This window comes from Gouania willdenowi, chromosome 18 (assembly GCF_900634775.1).
Source record: "Gouania willdenowi chromosome 18, fGouWil2.1, whole genome shotgun sequence".
Lineage (NCBI taxonomy): Eukaryota > Metazoa > Chordata > Actinopteri > Blenniiformes > Gobiesocidae > Gouania > Gouania willdenowi.
The window spans coordinates 8,123,374-8,144,712 of record NC_041061.1 but is presented as its reverse complement, the minus strand read 5'-3'; the positions used below and the strand labels follow the sequence as shown (position 1 = coordinate 8,144,712).

At 35.8% G+C, this 21,339-nt stretch overlaps 1 protein-coding gene across 3 annotated transcripts in view; it reads right to left on the bottom strand.

Moving 5' to 3' along the window:
- Positions 1-9,198, bottom strand: part of rbpjb (recombination signal binding protein for immunoglobulin kappa J region b) — a 72,749-nt gene extending 63,551 nt beyond the window's left edge. For all 3 annotated transcript variants that reach the window (XR_003676133.1, XM_028474880.1, XM_028474882.1), the window contains exon 1: positions 8,999-9,198. Coding sequence is in view for 2 of the 3 variants with exons in the window: in XM_028474880.1 (XP_028330681.1) it covers positions 8,999-9,018 (20 nt within the window). In the remaining variant the exon portion in view is untranslated. The remainder of the gene's footprint in view (positions 1-8,998) is intronic.
- Between the last annotated feature and the right edge of the window lie 12,141 nt (positions 9,199-21,339).

Sequence of the window (21,339 nt, the reverse complement as noted above, 5' to 3'; positions counted from 1 at the left end):
TGGTTTCTCTCTAACCACGAGGACAAAAATAAACACAAATCTGTTCCTTTCACTTTTGTTTTGGTTTTGACTCCTTAATATCTTTAAAAACCTTGAACTAAAGGTCATTTCTACATGCGATGACTCAATGAGTTAAATTCTTCTTATACACATTATATTTAACGCCTTACAGATTAAAGTTTTATTAACTCCTATATTTGAAATGACAATATCCGGAATTAGGATTTCTAAAATGTATTTGGGTTTTGACCTTTTAGGAAAACAAAACCTGTATTTAAATTAGTGCTGGGACTTTATTGCTAGGGTTGTCCCGATCCGATATCGGAGAGTGGTCCGATATTAGCCTAAAAACGAATATTGGATTAAAATTTCCGGATTTTCTATTTTTTTTTTCAAATTCATTTTTTAATGTATTTTATTCAATTGTAGAGTACTGTAGATATTATGTTGAAGGTGAAAATGCATGTAGCCAATCTGTTATTAATAAATGGGTCAGTTTTTCTCATCCCTACTGTTGCTGACTATTGTTCTCTGTTTGAGTAACATCACTTTACCAAACCTTTTCTAACATTTCACACTACAAAATAAGTAATTATGATTTTTTTTTTTTTATTAAAGAAAAAATAAAATGCTTTTTTTTTTTAAAAAAAAAAAAAAAAAACATGCATGATTCATGCTGATATCTGATCAATATCGGTATCAGCCGATATGCAAGGCTGCAATATTGCTATCATATCGGAAATGAAAAAGTTGTATCGAGACATCCCTATTTTTTGCATTAATTAATTACAGAAAAATAACACTAAAAAAAACAATGCAGTTAATCACTTATTTTGGACTCTAAACGGTTTCTATTTGTGTATTTTTAAAATCTATTTGTGTATTTTTAAAATCTATTTGTGTATTTTTTCTAATTTTTTGAGTCGATTTCTGTATTTTTGGTGTCATTTTCTGTTTTTTGTTGCTATTTGTGTTTTTGTTTAGTTTTTTGCCCTTCTGGTATAAATTTTTTTTTTTTAATTTTAACTGTTCCTTTTACTGAATTAAAAATATTTTTTGCAATTTTCGTAAAACATCAAGTTGAACCCCTTTTTGAGGTTATATTTAGTACATTGTGCCTCAAGATTTATCTTATTCCACAGTTTAATAGGCATTAACAGTGTTACAAAAATTCTATTTAATTGGTCACATTTGAATAAATAGCTAAATTGGATGAAATGTAATAAACATTTTTAATAATAATCATTTGGGGGAAAACAACAAAAACGGTAAATACACCACACTTCTGCTTAATAAGGATCAGGTGCAAATTACGTCATGTTGCCATGGAAACTGTCACTAGTAAAGTTCACCAGACTGATCAGAATCCGAAGGCCTGGACAATAAACTTTCATTTTTGGTAGGTGTGCATATTTTCTCATTAAACGGCAGCAGGAATTACACGACATACACAAACGGACTTATGAAACGAGATTTGAGCGTACCGTTTCGACGACTGAAGCATCGAAAAATACAATTATTTACAAGATTCAACTTAATTTCAGGACGTTTAAAACGTCAGTACGTTAAATCAGAGAAAGCTGTTAAAATGGAAATGTGAATACCCTGAGAGAGAATTTGTGAAAAATGGAACCGGTCAATCCGAGGCCATGCATATTGCATATGATAAGAGTTCAGCCATAAAACGTGCACTTTCAATGGCCCCACTGTGCACCAGGGGTTAATGACCATGTCTATTCAAATGTGGCTTGTAGGTCATAAAATATTCAGCACTCTACACTGTAGTAGTGTTTCCTCTACTGTCATTATTATGATTTGATGACAGTTCTGTTTATTTTCCCTGTAGCAAAAGACAAAGATCGACTTGTTACTTTTCCTCTTTAGCAGATTGTGCAAAGATCTTTTTATATCATCTCCACAGGGTGTCAATATAAAACAAAAGGAGAGACCCTGCGTTCATGTCCTAATGCTTCACACGATCACCAAACAAACACAAATTCAATTTAAATGCTGTAAATCCACATGCACCGAACACCCAAAACTGAGTTCAATCATACTAACATAAGCAAAGGCAGCTGCACTTTTTAACTGTAAATGTGGATGGAAACCTTATATGGCAATAATGGAAATGACAATATTCCTTTCCTGAAATGGAAATAAAAATATTGTTTGGTATTATTACTTATTTTTTAAGAATTTTTTAAAACAAAAATAAGTAGAAATAGCAATATAACACAGAATATACCCTTGTGTGTGCGTGTTTTGGGGAAATATCAAGCATTTATACGCAATTTTTCCCATAAATGGCTAGGAAAACAGACAGAAATGTCAATATTGAGCAACATCTCGCGATGTGACAGACTTATCCTCCAGAAATGGAAACAGTTAAATGACATTGACAAAACCCTCATCTAAATCTCGCATTTACACAATATCTTTCAACATAAAAGAGGCTAAAAGTCTAGCAAGTGTTGCAAAAACATACGGACGTACATGTCAAATCTCGCACAAGGTCATGTACACGTGTGTGCATTCCGTGCACATCTGCAGCATAGAAATAATAAAATGAATATCAATATGTAACTCCATTAACCGTATTAAGCATCTTTGGTACGATTTGGAGAAGTTTCATAGCCAGTAATGACATTTAATCAGGGAAATGAAACAGAAAAGGGTAAACTGAAACCGATGCAGAAAAGACACAGAAACAAATTTACTGTGAAATAGAATTGGAGAAATTGTGAAAATCAGAGAATCTAATGGGGAAAACAATGTATGGAAATGACTAAAACAGAGGAATGATGAACTCCACTATAGCGAAACCAAGCAGGTAAAAGTGTCACGACTCACTAGAACATGCTTGAACTGCTACGACTAGGGCTTCAGATTTTCTGTGATCACGGAAATGCCGCACATGAATGTTTTGGGACAAAATCACGCATTTACACGGTATTTTACACTAGAAAACAGATTAATGAATGTTTACAAAGTGTGGCAAATGGAAAAATATGTACAATTCCAAATAAAACGCCATTCAAAAATAGGGGCGGGAACCTCTGGGTACACGCAATGCAAAGCTCACAATAACGATTATCTCACTAAATGACGATACTGCGATTATCAATATATTGGTCAGAAATCAATCTACGATAATCTATGACGTAAAAAAAAAAGATTAAGTGAAAAAATACAATTTTTATTTTATATCTCTGAAAGACAAAAAGTGTCCTATGAACAGTGACACTATTTTAGTACAACATTTCTGTAAATAAGTGTCAACATACCAATGTAAATGAATAAATATCTCCAATAGTGCTTTCTGTAAACAAAATTTCACCATTATGGTGAAATATTCCAGTCAACAAAATATTGGTTCCTTCAACAAACAGTGACAAAATTTATGTGAAGACGTACCTGCACATTTTAGTGAAAAAGCAGAAAAGGTTTTGGAAAAAAAAAATTTATAAATAAATAAATTAAAAAAAATTAAAAAATCGATACTTAGCGCGAGCATATCGATAATCGATCGTGTGGAAAAATATCGCGATATATCCGCATCGAGATATCGTCACACTCCTATTCAAAATGTTGCGTCATGTCACATGCTATGGTCTTTTATCATGTCATTGGAAATGAATGCAGAGCTTCATCTGAAGTGTGTTTTTAATGTGTGATGATCAGATTATTATGAAAAGGCTCTGGTACAAAGACATCACTGTCCATTTTTAAAACTGCTCTTAAAACCCATTTTTATACCTTGGCTTTTGTTTTAACCCAGTATTAGACTCTGCTCTTGTTTTAGTGTCCTGTGGTTTGTCATTACTCACTGCTGTGCTTAATAATTACATCAGGTTTTATTCTTGTTTTACTTAGTTTATTTTATTGTTTTGCTGTTGTTTGTATCTATTGTGTACAGCACTTAGTGCCAGCTGTAGCTGCCTTAAAGGATCTATAATTAAAGTTGAGTTGAGCTGACGGTGTATTAGCTGAACTGGTGATGAGTTTACCTGATGACACGTGAGGGTAGGGCCGGGTAAATAAAATAAATTTAATAGATTTATCAAATTTGTAGATAAAAAGTATTTTAATTTAGCAAATTTCGAGTTAAAAAAAATTGTCATTTTTTTCCCCACCACAGTTTGGGTTAGCATAGCGCGATGTGAGCCATTCCCCTTTCTTTAGCAACTAGCTGAGTTGCTAAAGAAAGAGTTTATTATTTTTTTTATTTGTAATGCTATATGTTATAGATCATGTAGTTATTTGATTTCTTAATCAGAAAATTTAAGGTACTGTGAAGTTGCTGTTGCACTTTTGCTTAAACCTGGGTTAAAGCATGCAAAGTAATTGTTGAATGACAGAGAATCATTTAATTTTTATTTTGGGATTGTTCTATGCATTCTAACTCTTGAGGACAATCCCAGCAATAAAGATGCACTTTGACAATATATCTGATGTTTGCAGTTATATTTAAGTGAAATTGAAAAAAAAAAAAAAAAAAAAAAAAAATTCGAAAATCTAATCGAAACTTAAATTTTTCTTTAAAGAAAAATCAGAGATTTATTTTTTTTTTAGGCAAAATCGTCCAGCCCTACGTGAGGGTGATTCACCGGTTGGTGAAATTTACATTTATTTATTAAAAGAAAGTCACTATTTTTCCACTGTTTTTGATGATTTGAAAACGTTTCTTTAAAAAAAAACTATAGATTTTTGTTCAACTTTGCATGGTGATAAATGAAGAAATGTGCAGTTTATTTTGGTTTATGAGTTCAAACTGTTTATAAGATGGTTATAAGAATAAAATATATTAGTTTTAGAAAATTTCTGATAATTTAAATAAAAGAAAAATAATCTGTATTTTGAATTATCTGGTTTTTCTCCAAAATATGATCTCTATTCAAATCAAAAGGAGTTAATGTCTAATGTTTGATTAGAGATTTGAATCTAATCGTTTGTTGAGTGTGTCCTTCCAGGGAAAGATGAAATGGAAACTAAACAAAAAAGTGTAGCGTGAAGTAGAAACTGCCAAACACTGAAACAGAATTTGGTCAATTTTGAAACAGAAAATCGCAGTGTCTCAACGACTTGTACCCACTCACAATCGCAACTAGGAAAATGATAAATAATTCAACTTCTTGGAGAAAAACAAATTGAAGAAAAAAAATATCTGTTAGAAATCAAAGCTAAAATATTCACCAATGCTGACTTTTAAGTATTTCTTGTGTACGACAGAACAGATGTGTCACACGTCTAATGATAATAGCACACATTGTGCCTAAATCACACACACAAAAAAACGACAAAAACTGAAAAAAGGCTGATTCATCAAACTGATGCCTCTTTCCAGATACCATTACCAGGCCAGTGGTGGTGCAGCCCCTCCCAGTTTAACTCAGATAGTCAGTTCCATTTCTTCGGCCGTTACTGTGAACAAGGTCTAAAAACGGCCCTTATGTCACTGGGTTTTCTGTTGAAACACACACACACACACACACACACACGCACCAATCTGCAGATATCATCTGGACAGGTGGCCGGTCACCCAAACCTGACCCGTCTGCCCTCTCCCTACCCCCCCTCCTCCTCTTCCCCCCCCCCCCCAACTGAAATCCGTTCAGGTCTGCTGGAAAGCCCCAAATGAGCATGCACGACAAACCTCGCCCCTCCTCCTCCTCCACGCACACACACACACACACACACACACACACACACACACACAGACCTCAGACACCCACTGAGCCGTCTGTGGGGATCATTGCCTCCAAAAGCAGAGAGGTTTGCATGTTGTCCTCCAGCAGGAAGAATCATTTCAATCAGGCAGAAAAGGACCCATTTCAGCTAAATGTGTTATAAAAGGAAGTCATACAATAGTTAGCTAATGAGCAAACAAATCAAAGCCATGCTGGAAAACGCTCTCTGTATTCTTGAAATCCTTCATCCGCTAAGTGGACAGTTAGAAAATGTTAAACCAGTCAAATTTCCCATTAAAAGCCTCGGCTCAACAGCGTTTGGGCCAATTACTGATGGTAGACACAGTATAATGGGGCTCTTTCACTGTGATTTCAGAGATAAATTAAAAACATTTCATATGACCCACACAGAAAGGGCTTCACGTTTCCATTTCAAGGGAATTGATTATCTACTATTTATAGATTATTGAGAACGAGGACCGTCGCTGTAAATGGAAAGCTACAGCGGGTTATTAGTAATGTTTTTATCTTATTATAGCGATGACAGGAATAAAAAAAAACGAGAATTTTGTTTCTGTGGAGTTTTGAATGCAGGTTTACTCACGATGACACAGAAGACATGTTTTAAATATTAATCATAAAATGTTTCTATGATGGCAGTATATGACAATGTGTGTGCAATGAAAAGTAGCAAAATAAATGTGTGTAGCTACGAGGGTTTGTGTGACCAATAAACACACGAGTCTGCAACTTTGTATGTGCAATAGAAACAAAGTGTGTTTTTCCCCATTTATGTGTCGATTTGTGCATTTTTGGTATCATTTTGTGTAATCATGGAGTCATTTTGTTGCTGTATTTTTTCAGTTATGTTGTGGACATCGTTCGTATTTTTCTGTCATTTTGAGTTTTTTGTGGTTTTGTGTGCTTTTACTGTCAACATTAGTATTTTTTCTAATTTTTGTGTCATTTTGTGTATTTATTGAGTCGTTCTGTGTTATTGTTGCTATTTTTTGTTGTTTTTGTCCTCATTTTGCATTTTTTTTTTTGCTATTTAATGGACACTTTTTGTATTTTTCTGTCATTTTAAATGTTTTTTAGTCAATTTCTGCATTTACTTTTGAGGGCCACACTAAATTAGAGCCACCAGTTGCCCATGATTGGTATAATTTTTTTTTTTTCAAGGACAGTTCATTGTATTGATTAAAAAAAAAAAAAAAAAAAAAATCACAAAACTTCGAGATTAACCCTTATCGAGGTTATATATTGTATATTATGCGTCTTTATTCATTATTATTTCCCCCCCGGTTTAACAGGTATTAACAGCTTAACAAAAACTCAATAAGAAGCAAAAAAAAAAAAAAAAAAAAGGATGAAATACAATAAACATATTATTAATAATAACAATAATTATATGAGGTATAAACAAAAAAAACAGTGAATTCACCTTACTCCAACTTCATTCATAACGATCAGATACAAATTACGTCACGTTGCCATGGAAACTGTCAATAGTAAACTGTAAATAGATGTAAACATTAATTTCTGGCAGGTGTGCATTACGTTTCCTGAATGAAACTAAGATTAGACTTGTTTGAAACACGTGTTTAGACACAAATGTTGAAGTTTATAAATGTGTATTTACAACAGTTTAGTGTCACTGATGGATTATCGATTGCTTTTCCTGCACCTTCTAATGCATGATGAACCAGTGCTTCTTAGTGGGACAGCCTGTTCACATACAGTGGTGACGTTAGCAGCATTAACGTGCACAACATGCGAAAACGACACCGCAAATGCATTCATTTCTACAGAGTTACAAAACCACACAAAGCTCTGTTCGTCCATTAGCACTCGCAGGGAGTCCATTATCGGACAGTGCGGTGACGCCAAACCGTAAACGTGCTGCTCGGTGTTACAAATCCGTTGGTGCTACGGTTAAACTGGTGGCACACTTCCCATGTTTTCACTGGTATTTTATCACTAAAAACGTCAAATATATTACCATGAAAAAATATGTGTGACGTTTTAAACAAACAGCAGGACTCTGATGTGGTAATATTTTACAAAATTGGGACTTTGGGAAAATAACAGATGTGTTTTAATGAAAATATGAGTAGGTTTTTCAAAATAAAAACACACCTTTTCGTTGCTTCTCAGCAGGGTTGGTAGGGGGTCATTTACGATTTTCAGTCACAATTACGTTTTCAATTACCCATGTTCAATTACAAACAAATATTACTTAGTGACCAGCATTTTTTTTTTTTTAATTATTACATTTCAATTTAAATTATTTTGTATCCTCAGTAAGTTAATGAAAATAATTTTGACAATCACAATTAATCACAATTACTGAGCCTGAAACACATAACCTAATAAAAGTTAGCATTATCTTAAATCAGCTGTAAAATACACTAAAAACAAATATTTACCATTTAATTTATTTCCCATCTGTTTGTTACCTTGTAATACACACACACACACACACACACACACACACACACACACACACACACACATATATATATATATATTTAACTCTAGTGTAACATGGTTCCTTAGTTTTGCGTTAAATCTTAACTGACAATTTATTATAGAATTGTCATGGCATTTTTCGCTTACAAAGTCAATTATCTAAAAGCAAATACAATTTAACTACGATTACGACAGCAACATATTGTTGACATTACAATTACGCCATTATTGTAATTAATTATCAATTACGCGATTACAAATATACTTGACCCCAGCCCTGCTTTTCGGTATTTGTGCAGCAGCAACGGGCAACAGATAGCCGGGTTACCAAAGGATTCGCTGCACCTGCTAACAGGGGAGCACGTTTCGAAAACAAACGCAGGACTAGAAATTCCATGCGCGGTCCTAGTAGTAGTAAACAAATACGTGATAAGTTAAAGAAAGCCACATATATACATTCAACTGAGCCTTACATGAGCATTATCTAAAGAGTTGTGGTGCAACCGGTTAGCCTTAAAGCTAACAGTCGCCGTTGTCTGGGAGGAAAAAAAAGACCACCGGGGGTGAAGTATGGCTTTAGCTAGGGCTAGCTTCACAAAAACACCGCAACAGGAACAGCCAAGTTGCCTCTAAAAAAGAGCAACCACACAGCAGACAAAGAAAGAGCTGAAGGTGAGAAAGCAGCGGTTTCTGGGGAAACGTCAGCCACGTACCGCACATGTGGCTGGAGAAAAAAAGAAAAAAAAAAAAAACGAGCACAAATCATGGTGATAATAACTTCTTAGTCTTCGACCCCCAGAAACAAACCCCAGCGTCAGCCCCGAAACCCTCAGACTCACCCTGTCACAACAGGCGCCATCTTCCACAAACTCTCACCAAAACTCCAGTACTCGCGATATCCTTTTTTCCTCTCTTTCCCCGACAAGCACCAACAATCCGCCGAGACAACAGAAGCAGACTGGAGGTGTGGGGACGGGGGACAGGCACAGAAAGGGTGGGTGTGGGTGAGGAGGAACACGGAGAGAGAGAGAGAGAGAGACACGCCACAACAACAGGCGTGGGAAACTTCAGAGATCCCGCGAGATTTGGAAAACTCTCACAATAGGCGAGCACTGAGAAAGCCTCGACTCTCGCGAGAGCACCACGACTGTTTATCTTACGGCGGTGAAATACTACTCCCACGTGTTTACTCGCTAATAAATTACATCGTGGATCTGGTTGTAGGAAGAAAAAAAGCCAGTGTTTTTTTTTCCCCAGGGTTTCTGTCTTTATGGTGTCTGTACATATTTTTATTCAAAATACTATTTGCTCTGCTTGACTAAATGTTAACATTATTGTTGCTATAATTCCTACTAGTACTAGAATTGCTACTTTTATTGTCACTTTCCTTTTGTTTTGGTTTTTCCCTGATCCTGTTGTTTCTATGTTTTTGCTTTTTGTTAGGTTTGTGTTTTTTTTTTTTTTTTTTTAAATTTATTTTAATGCATGTAATTACTCCACCAAATGTGGAAAACATTGTTAATTGAGTGCCAAAACGTCTAATAAAAAGCATACTTTATTTATTTAATTACAGTTTCCTTTGAATATTCTGTGTTATACCCGTCAAAACATGTAAATTTGATGGATAGTATTGTCAAGGTGAGATGATGTATGTAGTATAGAAGCCCAATTTCGCTACTAAAAAAAATATATATATTTATATATACATAATTCACCACAGCAAGTCATTAATATGAGATAGAAAATCTTTATAATGAGATACAAACTGAGCATTTGCAGCATTCTACCGACACCGGCTGTTACCATTCTCAATTACACTTTGAATAATAAATTCATTCAAAACACATATTTTGGCTGTTTATTCAGTTTTTAGAATTTAACACATGGTACATAGTGTAGAAAATAGTGGAAGTAAATAAATACGTCTTTATTCCAAAGTGATTCTGTCACATTCTGTCACATTTTTGTCAACTTTACATACAAAATATTTTTCATAATGATGACTTTCTATCTCATAATTATACATGTACTAACTCGTTATTATGACTTTCCATAGTGATTTATTTTTTATTTTTTTAGTGGTAAAAAACAAGCGGAAACATTTATCATATAATAATATAATATTTGTCTTTGTCTTTTAATACATCTTTAGAGAATCTGACTTCAATCAAAATGCCCTTAATTACCCTGAAAAAAGAGAGACTAGAAAGATGATCCCATCATCGTTATGTAACGTGATATTTTTGGTCAAACAAGTACTTTAGAGCTAGAAAACTGCATAAGCCTCTTTACCTTCCACAGTAACCAGTGAGCATTGTGCTTGTTGAGTGTTGAGGGATGCACTGATTTTTGAAAAACGTTTTAAACTTTTAGAGAGACTCTACACGCTGAATATACTCCACCATCAGGGAACATCACGGTCCCTGTTGAGAGTGTGGAAACAATGGTGTGAACACATGTGAATGGGCCATGCAGGGCAGATTAGTGGCTTGCCATCACATTGGGGAGTCCCATGACCACCCATTACACCCAAACCCCAGTCAAAAGTACAAGGGAGGCTATTATTTAGAGAGCTCATGCTCAGAAATGTGGCATTGGCTTTATTAGCCTCTCCGTTTGCCTTGATTTCCTCCCAAACCTCCCCATGTTTGTGCGTGTTACATTGACCTCAAAGTAAACAGCAGGTCAGGGCATTCTTGTTTATCTGGGAGAGGTCAGCAGGCCGTAAACCTTCATGTAGGTCCCTTGTGTGTGTTGTTGGCTTCATTTAAATCTGTTTGGTATCTTTGTTCAAAGGGAGAAATGAAGGGATTCAGGGACCACACTGACAGCAAGTCAGGGCTCCTGAGTGGGATTCACCTGGAATACGATGGAAAATGACCATGCTGTGGTGTTGTAGTACTCCACACCACATTCTGTAGGTCCTTGTCTGGTCTCAGACTCAAGAGCGTTTTTACTAGATCTTCCCTCGGACTGGCCAGACTCTGGATTTGAGCTTGTTGCATGCAGTGCTTTGAAAGAGTTGCAGACACCTTGTTTTTGTCCACCACATTTATTTTCAAGAAAACTGAAATTAAAGCGAGAATGCTCTTAACTGTTCAACCTTGTCACGGTTTTTAAAATTGGTTTCTTTGGTTTTAGTCTTGACTCGGGCTCTACTCCAAAAAGTCTTGGTCTTGTCTTGGGCTGTGTTCAAAATCGCATACTAGCGTACTATACACTACACACTCAATGAGTATATACTGTCTACTATAAGTATGATTAGGAAGATGAGCATGCCGACTGAAGTATACTTCCAAGTTTCCCAAGATGCATTTCAAACTGACAACGACAAAAACCAGAAACACACTGAGGCCACCATTGAAAGTTCTGAAAGCATTTTAAGTGAGAAAGTGACCAAGTAGAATATCAACATGTGCTCATTTGATCCATAAAACTGCCGTATACATCTTTTGTTAAAAAATTGCAAAAAAACACAATCTGTGAAGACATTTCTGAGATTTTCGGAAACCCGCCATTGTGCTACTAACTCTAATTCCGATTAACTTAAAAACAAGAGCCCTATTCACAAAAGCGTAAAAAACTAATGGAAGACTAGAAGAGATACTTTTGTTTTGAAATGGGGATGTTTGACTTTTAGCTTGAAGCCGGTCCCAGGACAATTTTACATTCCGCTCGCAATGCATCATGGGGCAGTTGAGTATGACTAGTGTGTCTGCCATTCATACTTGAAAATTACACCAATATAGTATACATCATGATATTTCTCGCACACTCAATCTTTCCATACTTTCTAATTTGAACGCACTACTTACTAATTTTGACATCAGGCTTAGTATATAGTAAGTTAGCATGCGATTTCGAACACAGCCCATGTCTTGTCTCAGACTTGTATCAAGAGCATTTTTACTCGGTCTTGTCTTGGTCTCGGAAAGGTTGGACTCTTGATTTAAGCTTTTTTTCCGTGCTATGCTTGTAAAAGAGTTACAGATAACTTGCTTTTGTTCGTCAAATGTATTTGAAAGAAAAGTACAATTAAAGCGGGAACGCTGTTTAACTGTTCAACCTTGTCATGGCTTTTAGGTCTTGGTCTTGACTCGGGCCAAACTCCAAAAAGTCTTGGTCTTGTCTTGGTCTTTGCGAATTCTGGTCGAGGGTGGTTCTTTAGTACAAAACAAACATGCTGCCTTGATAATTAGCAATGTATTTTCAGGGTTTCGTCATGAGGGACTAGAGCTAACTCAGGAATATAAAACTAGATCGGGCTCGTGCCATACTGAAAACAATTATCTTTGAGTCTGTATGTATTCATTCTTAAAACTCTTAAAGCAAGCATGGGATGCCAACACACTAAATTTGACTTACTTCTTTGAGAAAACCTATAGTTAGGGCCGGTTCAGGTAATCAGATTTTTTCGAGTTATGCTGTTCTAGGTTTAGCTCCTGGGGAAACCTTTTCTGGCACACGAAGCAGCGCTCTTGTTTAAATGTTGATGTTTCTCCTCTTTCTTCTACTTACTGTAGCTTTCTATCCTTTTCTACCTAGGAGTCCTGGTGTTGGAGCTGACGATTCCTAATCTGTGGTTCGCGGTTCAACCAGCATGTGACAGCGTAATTGACTTTCACTCTATCCTGTTCTGTTTTGCGCTTCCTGTCCACTAACCCTAATATGAGTGCCACCTCTGAGTCTCGTTCTGCTGGAAGTTTTCTTCTCCATCGACGCGTGCTCATGTGGAAATGTTGGGTTTATTTTTATTCTTAAGATGTTAAGTACCATGAAATGACTTTATAAATAAAGATAAATTGAAATGAATGGAATTTTCTACCAGAAAGCAGCAGCTCAATCACTGGCTGTTCTAAGTGTGGGGTGCCACACCCACAGTAAAACCCATGTTTTAAAGTTAGTGACTCAAACTAGACTCACAACGATGTTCAAAGGGATCCTCCACTGCTTTTACAAGTTTGCCATAAAAGCTACTAAATATACTGTGTCATTTTATTGTGCTTTCAAGATGAGCCTTACTTACAGTTTAGAAGTCTGTGGGCCACCATCTTGATTTGTAACAAAACAATGTTGGTTGATGACATCAAAAGGGGTCATTGCATCATATAGTCCTACTGATGCCAATGTATTTGTGGCTTTATTTACATTAACACTGAGTATTAAAATAGGACAAGACCATGTAAATTGTTTTACCAGTTTTGTTTTTAAATCTCTGAATAATTAATTCAGGTTGGTTTTAGTGGGTTTGTTTCAGTAATCAGTCAGCTTTAGTTTATCAATATCGAAATGTGTCGCAAAAACGCTATGGAAACACGTCACAGAACGTGACGTACTGTACATGGTCAAATGACGTGAGGTACCTGGTCACATGACCACTTCTCTTGGAGAAAACATGTCGCGGTGTGTGTGGACAGAAGGAGACCGAGACATCTGTTAGCATTATACTTAAAAATCATTACTGCCACATTAGATGTAAAACAACAAAGGAATACAAAGAGTTATAAGGAGGTTCTGAGCGTCCATCTCTCTGCAGCAAAGTCTGTGAGGCTCCTGCCCATAACAACATTCAATGTGCAACATTTAGAAACATCTGTAATCTGTAATGGAAACCCAGCAGCTAGTGCTGAATATCAATTAAAAGGTAGACCATATATATGAAACTTGTCTTTCTTTTAGTTTAAAATACAATGTCTATTCTTTATTTACACAGGGAAAAAAACTGATGGTGTAATGCTGAACTCCTTGGTCGTAAATTTCTTGGTTTTCAGCTGCAGTCAACTTTCTTTCACTTCAGTAATGTAACACCTCAGACTTTACACGTGTTGAGTGCTGCGTTCTTCCATCAGTTAACTTACCAAACCTTAGATGCACTCTGTAATTAATGTGTTGGTTTGAAACATTTTGGGCGCGTTGGGGAAATCTGGACACAAGTTGGCGGGAAGTTTTTATGATGAACACATGAGGAAAACATGCTGTCATTTAGCTGTTGCTATACTCACTTTTCTGTATTAAGTCGAGAATAAATTAAGGTGGATAAATTGTTTCTGTCAAGATGGAGGAAGAAAAGCAGGCAGAGAGAAGACCTGCAGGGATGAGGGTTTTTTGAGAGCGTGTCTGGCAAGAAGCCCTCACCACCAAACCATGGACCTCGTTCTGCCCTCAGCCATTTTCCCTTTTCGTCTTGTGTTTTTTTAATTTATTTTTATAGCTGTCGTAGAACCTCCAGCTACTCTCTGAGTTCAATGTGGAAGAACAAAGTTTCCTCAAAATGTTTTACAGCTGAAGAAAAAAAAGAAAAAATCAGGAGGAAACTCACAAATGTAGGAACCTTCTGGATTCTGGAGAAGATTGAAGGGTAGGAAAATAGAAAAGACCAAGCTTGTTTGTTTTGTCATTGAGACATTGTATTTACTAAAAAAAAAAAAAAAACACAAAAGTTGAAGTTAATGTAATCTTCTTTGTTCTTTCACCACTTACTTAATACCAATGTCTCCTATTCATCTTAATCATCCCCTATGTCCCCTTCGCTCATTAGCAGGGGTGGACTGGCCATCTGGCATACTGGGCATCGTCCTGGTGGGCCATCGACCCAAAGTTAGCCGGTCCTGTCCACTACTTTTTCAATTTTTTGACGAGCGAATGGAGGCGGACATTGTAACAGGTAACCAAAAATGGTCCAAAAGTGGCAAAAACATGGCAAGAAAAGAGTGAAAAGTAAATAAAAATGGGATCAACAGCCAACAGTCAACAGCGTCAAAAAAAATGGTCAAATAAGGAGGAATGTGGAACAACAAGAGGCAAAATGTAGGGAAAAAAGGAAACAAGTGGTATTTATTATTTAAATTAGCTTATTTGGATGAAAAGTGGCCAAAAAAATTTAAGAAAGGGCAAACATTGGATAAGTGTCAAGAAGAACTTACAAAAATGGACAAAAATGAGGAAAAAAAGGGCTATTTATTGGCAAAAAGAAGTTAAAGTCAGAAAAAAATGTCAGAACTTTTTGAAAAGGGGCAGAAACGGGACAAAGAAAACAAATAATCCCCCTTTTAAGGTTTTAAGGTGGAATAATAATTCAAATGAAGACATAAAGAGCCACATGTTGAGCATCTTTGACTTAATAATGTAGTGCAGTGATTCTTAACTGGTGGGTCGGGACCCAAAAGTGGGTCGCAGACCTGTACTGGGTGGGTCACAGACAGCTGGTCAAAAATAAATTAACACTTAAAATCTCTCATGTTGGACTTGTCTTTTATTTTGAAAGAAACTTTTATTTTGAGAGGCATGCTGTGAAATGCATGTTACACAAGAAAATATAGAGATTTATGTTTCGAAAAAGATTATATACGTGTGTTTTTTCAACAGCTAATTGAGAAAAAATAAATTTGTGGTTGAATTCTAAAAACGACTGGGTCACAATTTAATGACTGTGCTGAAATGTGGGTCCCAGGGTGAGAACAGATGAGAACCCCTGATGCAGTGGGCTGGTCTGAACGAGAAATTGCCGGGGCTGATTTTTTTGTCCCAGTCCACCCCCGCTCATTAGTGAAATGAAACTTTCTTAATCAGCAATATTGCCATTTAAAAAATGATCAAGATTATGCTGTAAGCCTCAAAGCTAAATCCACTCACTTGACTGTGTGAGCTGATGGCTTAGGATGAAATAAAGCTTGGGACAGAGGAAAAGTCAATTCTGTGTCCCCATGTGGTCATACCACTCACTGATACATCATTCTATCAGTCAGGATTAACAATGGTTCTCACATCCAGCTTCTTTTGTTGAACAGGCCGACGATATAGAGAAGGGAATCGATTGGTATCTGCCTTGTCGAAACAGAACCATGAGAGAACTTAAACCCTACATGGCGACATAGAATTAACCCTAACGCAGTTGAAACCAACTTGTGCTCTGGTATCATCAACAACGTTGCTTTATTCGTTGATATGCGAAATTAGATTCCTTTATTGGTCAAGAATATTACAGAAGTTGCAGGCAAAATATGTAGTGCCACTAATTTCCATTTATTACGGAAAATGGACAGAAATCCGGAATTCCATCCATCCATCCATCCATTTTCAGACCTGCTTGTTCCTGTTTCTCAGGGAACTCCTGGAATTAACTTTTTGAAATGGAAATAGTGAAATGAAAAGAATTATACCCTCATCTACATGTTTTGGGATAATATGACGTATCTTTTACCATATTTTACATGTTAAAAGAATGATTAATTATTTCGCAAGTAAGAGTTTGTCCTTACGTTTCAGTTCCTAAGACTTTCTGTTGCTTACTGTAAAAAATCCAAATTGAAATGAGTAGAGGTCGATTCCATTTCCTCCACTTGCTTTTGCCTAATTTCCAATTTGTTATTTGTGTTTAACTATGTTTTGAACTATTCTCGATTACCGGTAATTCATTGGATGTGTGCTTAGTATGTTTGCTGTTGTCAATGTTGGCCAAGACTCTCTTAAAAAAAATTAGATTCTTAATCTCAACAAGATTTTCCTGGTAAAATTATAATTTTGATGAATTAAATGAATTCATCTCAATTCTGCATTTTTTCATGATTTTGGAATGATTAGTGGTTACATACATCAAATTAAGAAAAGCAGTAGGAATGTAACGATTAATCGTAAGGCAGTTAAAAATCGATTCATAGGTATCACGATTCACATCGATACTGTGAAAATTGAATCGCAGTACTTTTTTTAACCAGAAGTGTTGGCGGCGGGCGGAGTCTGCTAGTACTTTCTTTCTGGCCGCCTTCTACTTATAAACATGTTCATAAATGATTCCTTACCCCTTTAGCACCAAAAAATATCTGTAATTTTATGTGAATATCTGTAAAAGTTACGTTTTTCTATTAGCTCTGTCTGCTAGCATAGCATCTCTTCTTCACTGAAAGATATCTGCATGCCAACCGACCACTGGGTTACCAGCGCCCTCTGCTGGTCCAAACAAATATCTGACCTAAATACAGTGAAATTACTGTTTTTTTTTTTTTTTACAGTCCAATTGTTAAGGTACAAAATACATTTTCAGTTTCACTTTTAAAAAGAACTATTATGCAGTTTTGCATTATTTACTATAGAACAAGAATTTAAATTATTCCTTTATTTATTTCATTCAAGATTTATTTTTAGTTAAATTGCATTGTTTTGAACAGTTTATCAAGGGATTCTTTTGACAATGAAAAATAAAAGGAAAAAAGTATAGTTTTTTATAGTTTTTCCCCCCAAAAAATAAAGGAATATTTTTTAGTCATCATTTTTCTACAGTCCCATTTTGTAAAATAAATCGTAAGAGAATCGTATCATGAACCCAGTATCATGAATCGAATCGTATCGGGAGTTGAGTGAATCGTTACATCCCTAGAAAGCAGATATATAAAATACAGAAATTTGTAACGCCTGAAACAGAATTTAGGAAACTTTAATTTGAAAATCTGAATGCAACTGAGTAAGCTTCTTGCATTCCCTCTGGTACTTGATAACCAAAAAAATTATTTATCTCCTAGGATTTGACAACAAGTTCTCAGTAAAGAAAAGTGATCACATCGTAGACTTATTTCTTTAAATCCAAGCCTGTGTCGACTTAAATTCACAGTAAAGCAATAGCGTCCTTGTCTATTTGTTCATCAAATTCATCTGAAATTGGAAACCCAAGAAATGGACAAATGCAGGCATTTTTGAAGAATTGTGTAAACTACAGTGAAACTAATGGAAATGACATCACTGAAGCTAAAAACTATCATGGAAAATGAGCAGCTGATACATTTGCAGACTGTCGGGAGAGCTGAAGTGCCTGTTTTGCAATCCCACTCTTTTGAAATGGAGTCAAACCAGAGGCAACGAGGAAGGAGACGTTTCCCCTTTCCTGCACTTCACTGGTTCATGGTGAGTTCATGTACGCAGGGTGAGAGCAGTGCCAGCACGCTATCTGGCAGCTGTGATACTGGCTATGTGTGACATTGAAGTGGGAGGAAAAAAAAGGGCAATTGGATATGAATGACTGAAGCTGATGCCTTTTGGAAACTAGATTAGAGGGGACTACTAATGATCTAAGAACTGATAGCACACCTGATTTATAATGAAGAGCAACTAATCCACACTTGGCCTTTTGTTGCTGAGGCCATGCAGTGATGAAATCTCATATGAAACGGAGTGAAATACATCAAACTCGCTCACATTTTTAAGCTTGACTATTTTTCCCCAATCTTTGCCATTCAAACACAAAGGAAACCGTCTTCACCGAACGCCTAACATTTCTCACTTAATAACAGGCGCCACAAGTTCAAATGACTGATTAGTGGGGCTGTGCATTGGCATGAATCTGAAGACACGATTCATGATTTGCATTTCACAATACTAAACAATATGATTTACATCGCGATTTATCGCAAAATTACAAATTTCACCTTTACAAGTACAAAATGGTATGAAATACAATTTGTTTCATTTTTTTTTTTTAAACTTGCGAGAACAAAAAAATTGTCAAATTCCATTTTTCAAAAAAGTTAACTTTTGCTTCTGATTCTGTTAAATTCTTAAATTCCTTTTTCTTTCTTTGTTTTTTTTTAAGTAACCACATAAAAGTGCCCAATATGTTTTATGAAATCAACTTCAAGGCTAAAATGCATTGAGGAGTGAGGTAGTTTATCAAGGTCTGATGTGGTTCACTGGCACCTAGTGAACCATATGCGTAGCAGTTTATGTGCTTTTATAAAAATAAAAAAAAAAAACATTGTTTAAAAAAATCGATTTGAACATGTTTTGATCGATACGATAATCACGCGGTGAGGTATCGCGATATATCGCAGAATCACATTTTTTCTTACACCCTTACTGATTAGCATGAAGAAGATATAATAAAAAAACTGCTACACATCTTTCAATTACTTTGATAATATTCAAAAGAGTGGCTAAAATGTTGTAATTCATAAAGTTGGACAACAATTAGCTTAGCTTAACTTTGACAAATTACCTAGAGTTGAAAATATGTGGCTAATAACTTGACAGTAATCTCTATTTTAATATCCATGTTATTCAGCATGTTTGACACGTGGCGAGTATCACAGTTTTACCTACAGATGGCTGCATCTATTGTTAGAGTAGCAGAGAGACACAGAATGAGGTCTAAAAGCTGGAGTAAAGTAAGGTATATAAACCTGGATAAAAGGTAAAATCCCAGATAGTGTTTTAATGTAGGTAAAATTGTAAGTTCGACAAAATGATATTTCGTAGTGTGTTAATCATCTTCGTCTGTTGGCGACCAGTGGCATTTAAAAAAACTAGGCAATCACAAGCAAAGGTTAGATTTCAGTTGATTTACGGTTGGAGTTCGGGTCAGCCCTTTTTTTGATGACTCAGCTGCAACATTGCCACTTTTGCTCCAGTCCTCAATCAGTGCTCATCACATTACAGTGGATGACATCTTTGTTCCACGTCGGAAAATCTGATTCAAAGAATGCAGCTTGTGAAACGAACCACGATGTGCATGAATCCAAAACTTGATTACCAAATGTGTATAAAGAGGATTTGTTACAAACATGCCCTGACCTTGACAAGCTAGTTTGTTTGCTGTCAAGATTTTGGGTAAAATATAATCTTTAGTTGCTAAAAGGTTGATACTGTGGTCGTCTGGGCCACAGATTTTTGTTTTTTAGGAAAGGTTTGGGATTAGTTTCTTAAACCTTAAAGAGGCTAATCAAGACGAGGGTCAAAAATGTCATAACAACGCAAAGTTTCCGAAGAAAATTAAAAGATTTCACAAGGGCAAAGTCATGAACACATCTCGTCAGTCAGTGAACTGATGTGACCTGTCGTACATGTCAGCGGAGACGCCAAATCCCAGTCAGAGCTGGAAGATAGGTTGACCTACACCATGAGGACAATATAATTACACAATTCTTTAAGGGTTAAAATAACCTTGCACTGTGCTAGTTTTTGCTTAGGACACTTTTGGTAAATAGATTTTATAGGTTGTTTTGGGTCAAATGAACGTTCCATGAGTAAACTTGAATCCCAAACCCTTCTTGGTCTTACAAATTTACATTGTTAGCAGGATAATCTCAAAAAGTTCTGAAGAGATTTAAATTAAATTTGGTGAGCTGATAGACAATGTTAAAGGAAGAAGGAGTTCAATTTTGGAGATGATCCGGAAGGTACTGTAGATTCAGTAGCTGTCTGAGTGCTCTTGTTTTTCTGGTAAATTTCTTCAAACATTCAGACGTGCCTACATGGGAGCTATTTTTAAAGTTTTAGGATGTTTTGTTTTGCCTTTATAGTCCATCACGTGTGGGAATTTGATTGAAAAGAGATTGCTGAGATTTCTGTTTTTAAATTAAGTAGATTTCGCTGGCTTAGTTTACAAAACTCTACATGTTCATATAGAGCCAAATCTGGCTAGAGCTTTCTAATTCTGCCCACGGGAGGATTTTGTTCAAAATAAAAACGACAAAGAAAACATGATTATCACAAGACAATTGAATTCAATACAACTTTATTTAAAAAACACAAATTACAACAAAAGTCATCTCATAGCGGTATCAAATTATAAAATTTGTAATAAGAAGGAAAAAACCCAACAAAATTCTACATGAACAAGAATAAGGTTCAGTTGCAGATATCTCAGTTCTTCTAAATTCACCTGACATAAAGTATGTGGAAACCTGCAATATTTCCTTGATTTCATGTAGAAATCTCTTTTTTTTTTTTTTAATGATACAAATTCAACAATCCTTAAAGTCAAATAGACATGAAGTCAGTCACATACATTGTTAAAAAAAAGTGAAGAGAGAATTAGGGCACAGTAATGAACCTGAATTTTTCCGGTTAGGCCCACCTAAGATCAAACTGGGCTTTAAATGGCCGTTGATCAAATGGGAGTTTGACACCCTGTGGAAACACTCTAGATTTCGCCGGTGTGAGCACGTCCTAGCCTTGTTTTGAAATATACATAAAAAGAGTTGGCCCTAAACTCAGCCTCCCATAAAAAGAAAAGCTTCAAGTTTGAACTTGAACTTCAATTTACGACTTGGCGATAATTCTAAACTCCTAACGATTACTTTCACCTTCAAACAAACTTCAACCTTAACCTTGGTTTTGGAATATATGCGTGTAGATCATCAGTAGTGAAGCCATCATCACTCTTTGATTCTTTTTATTTTGTAAGGTCTACAAA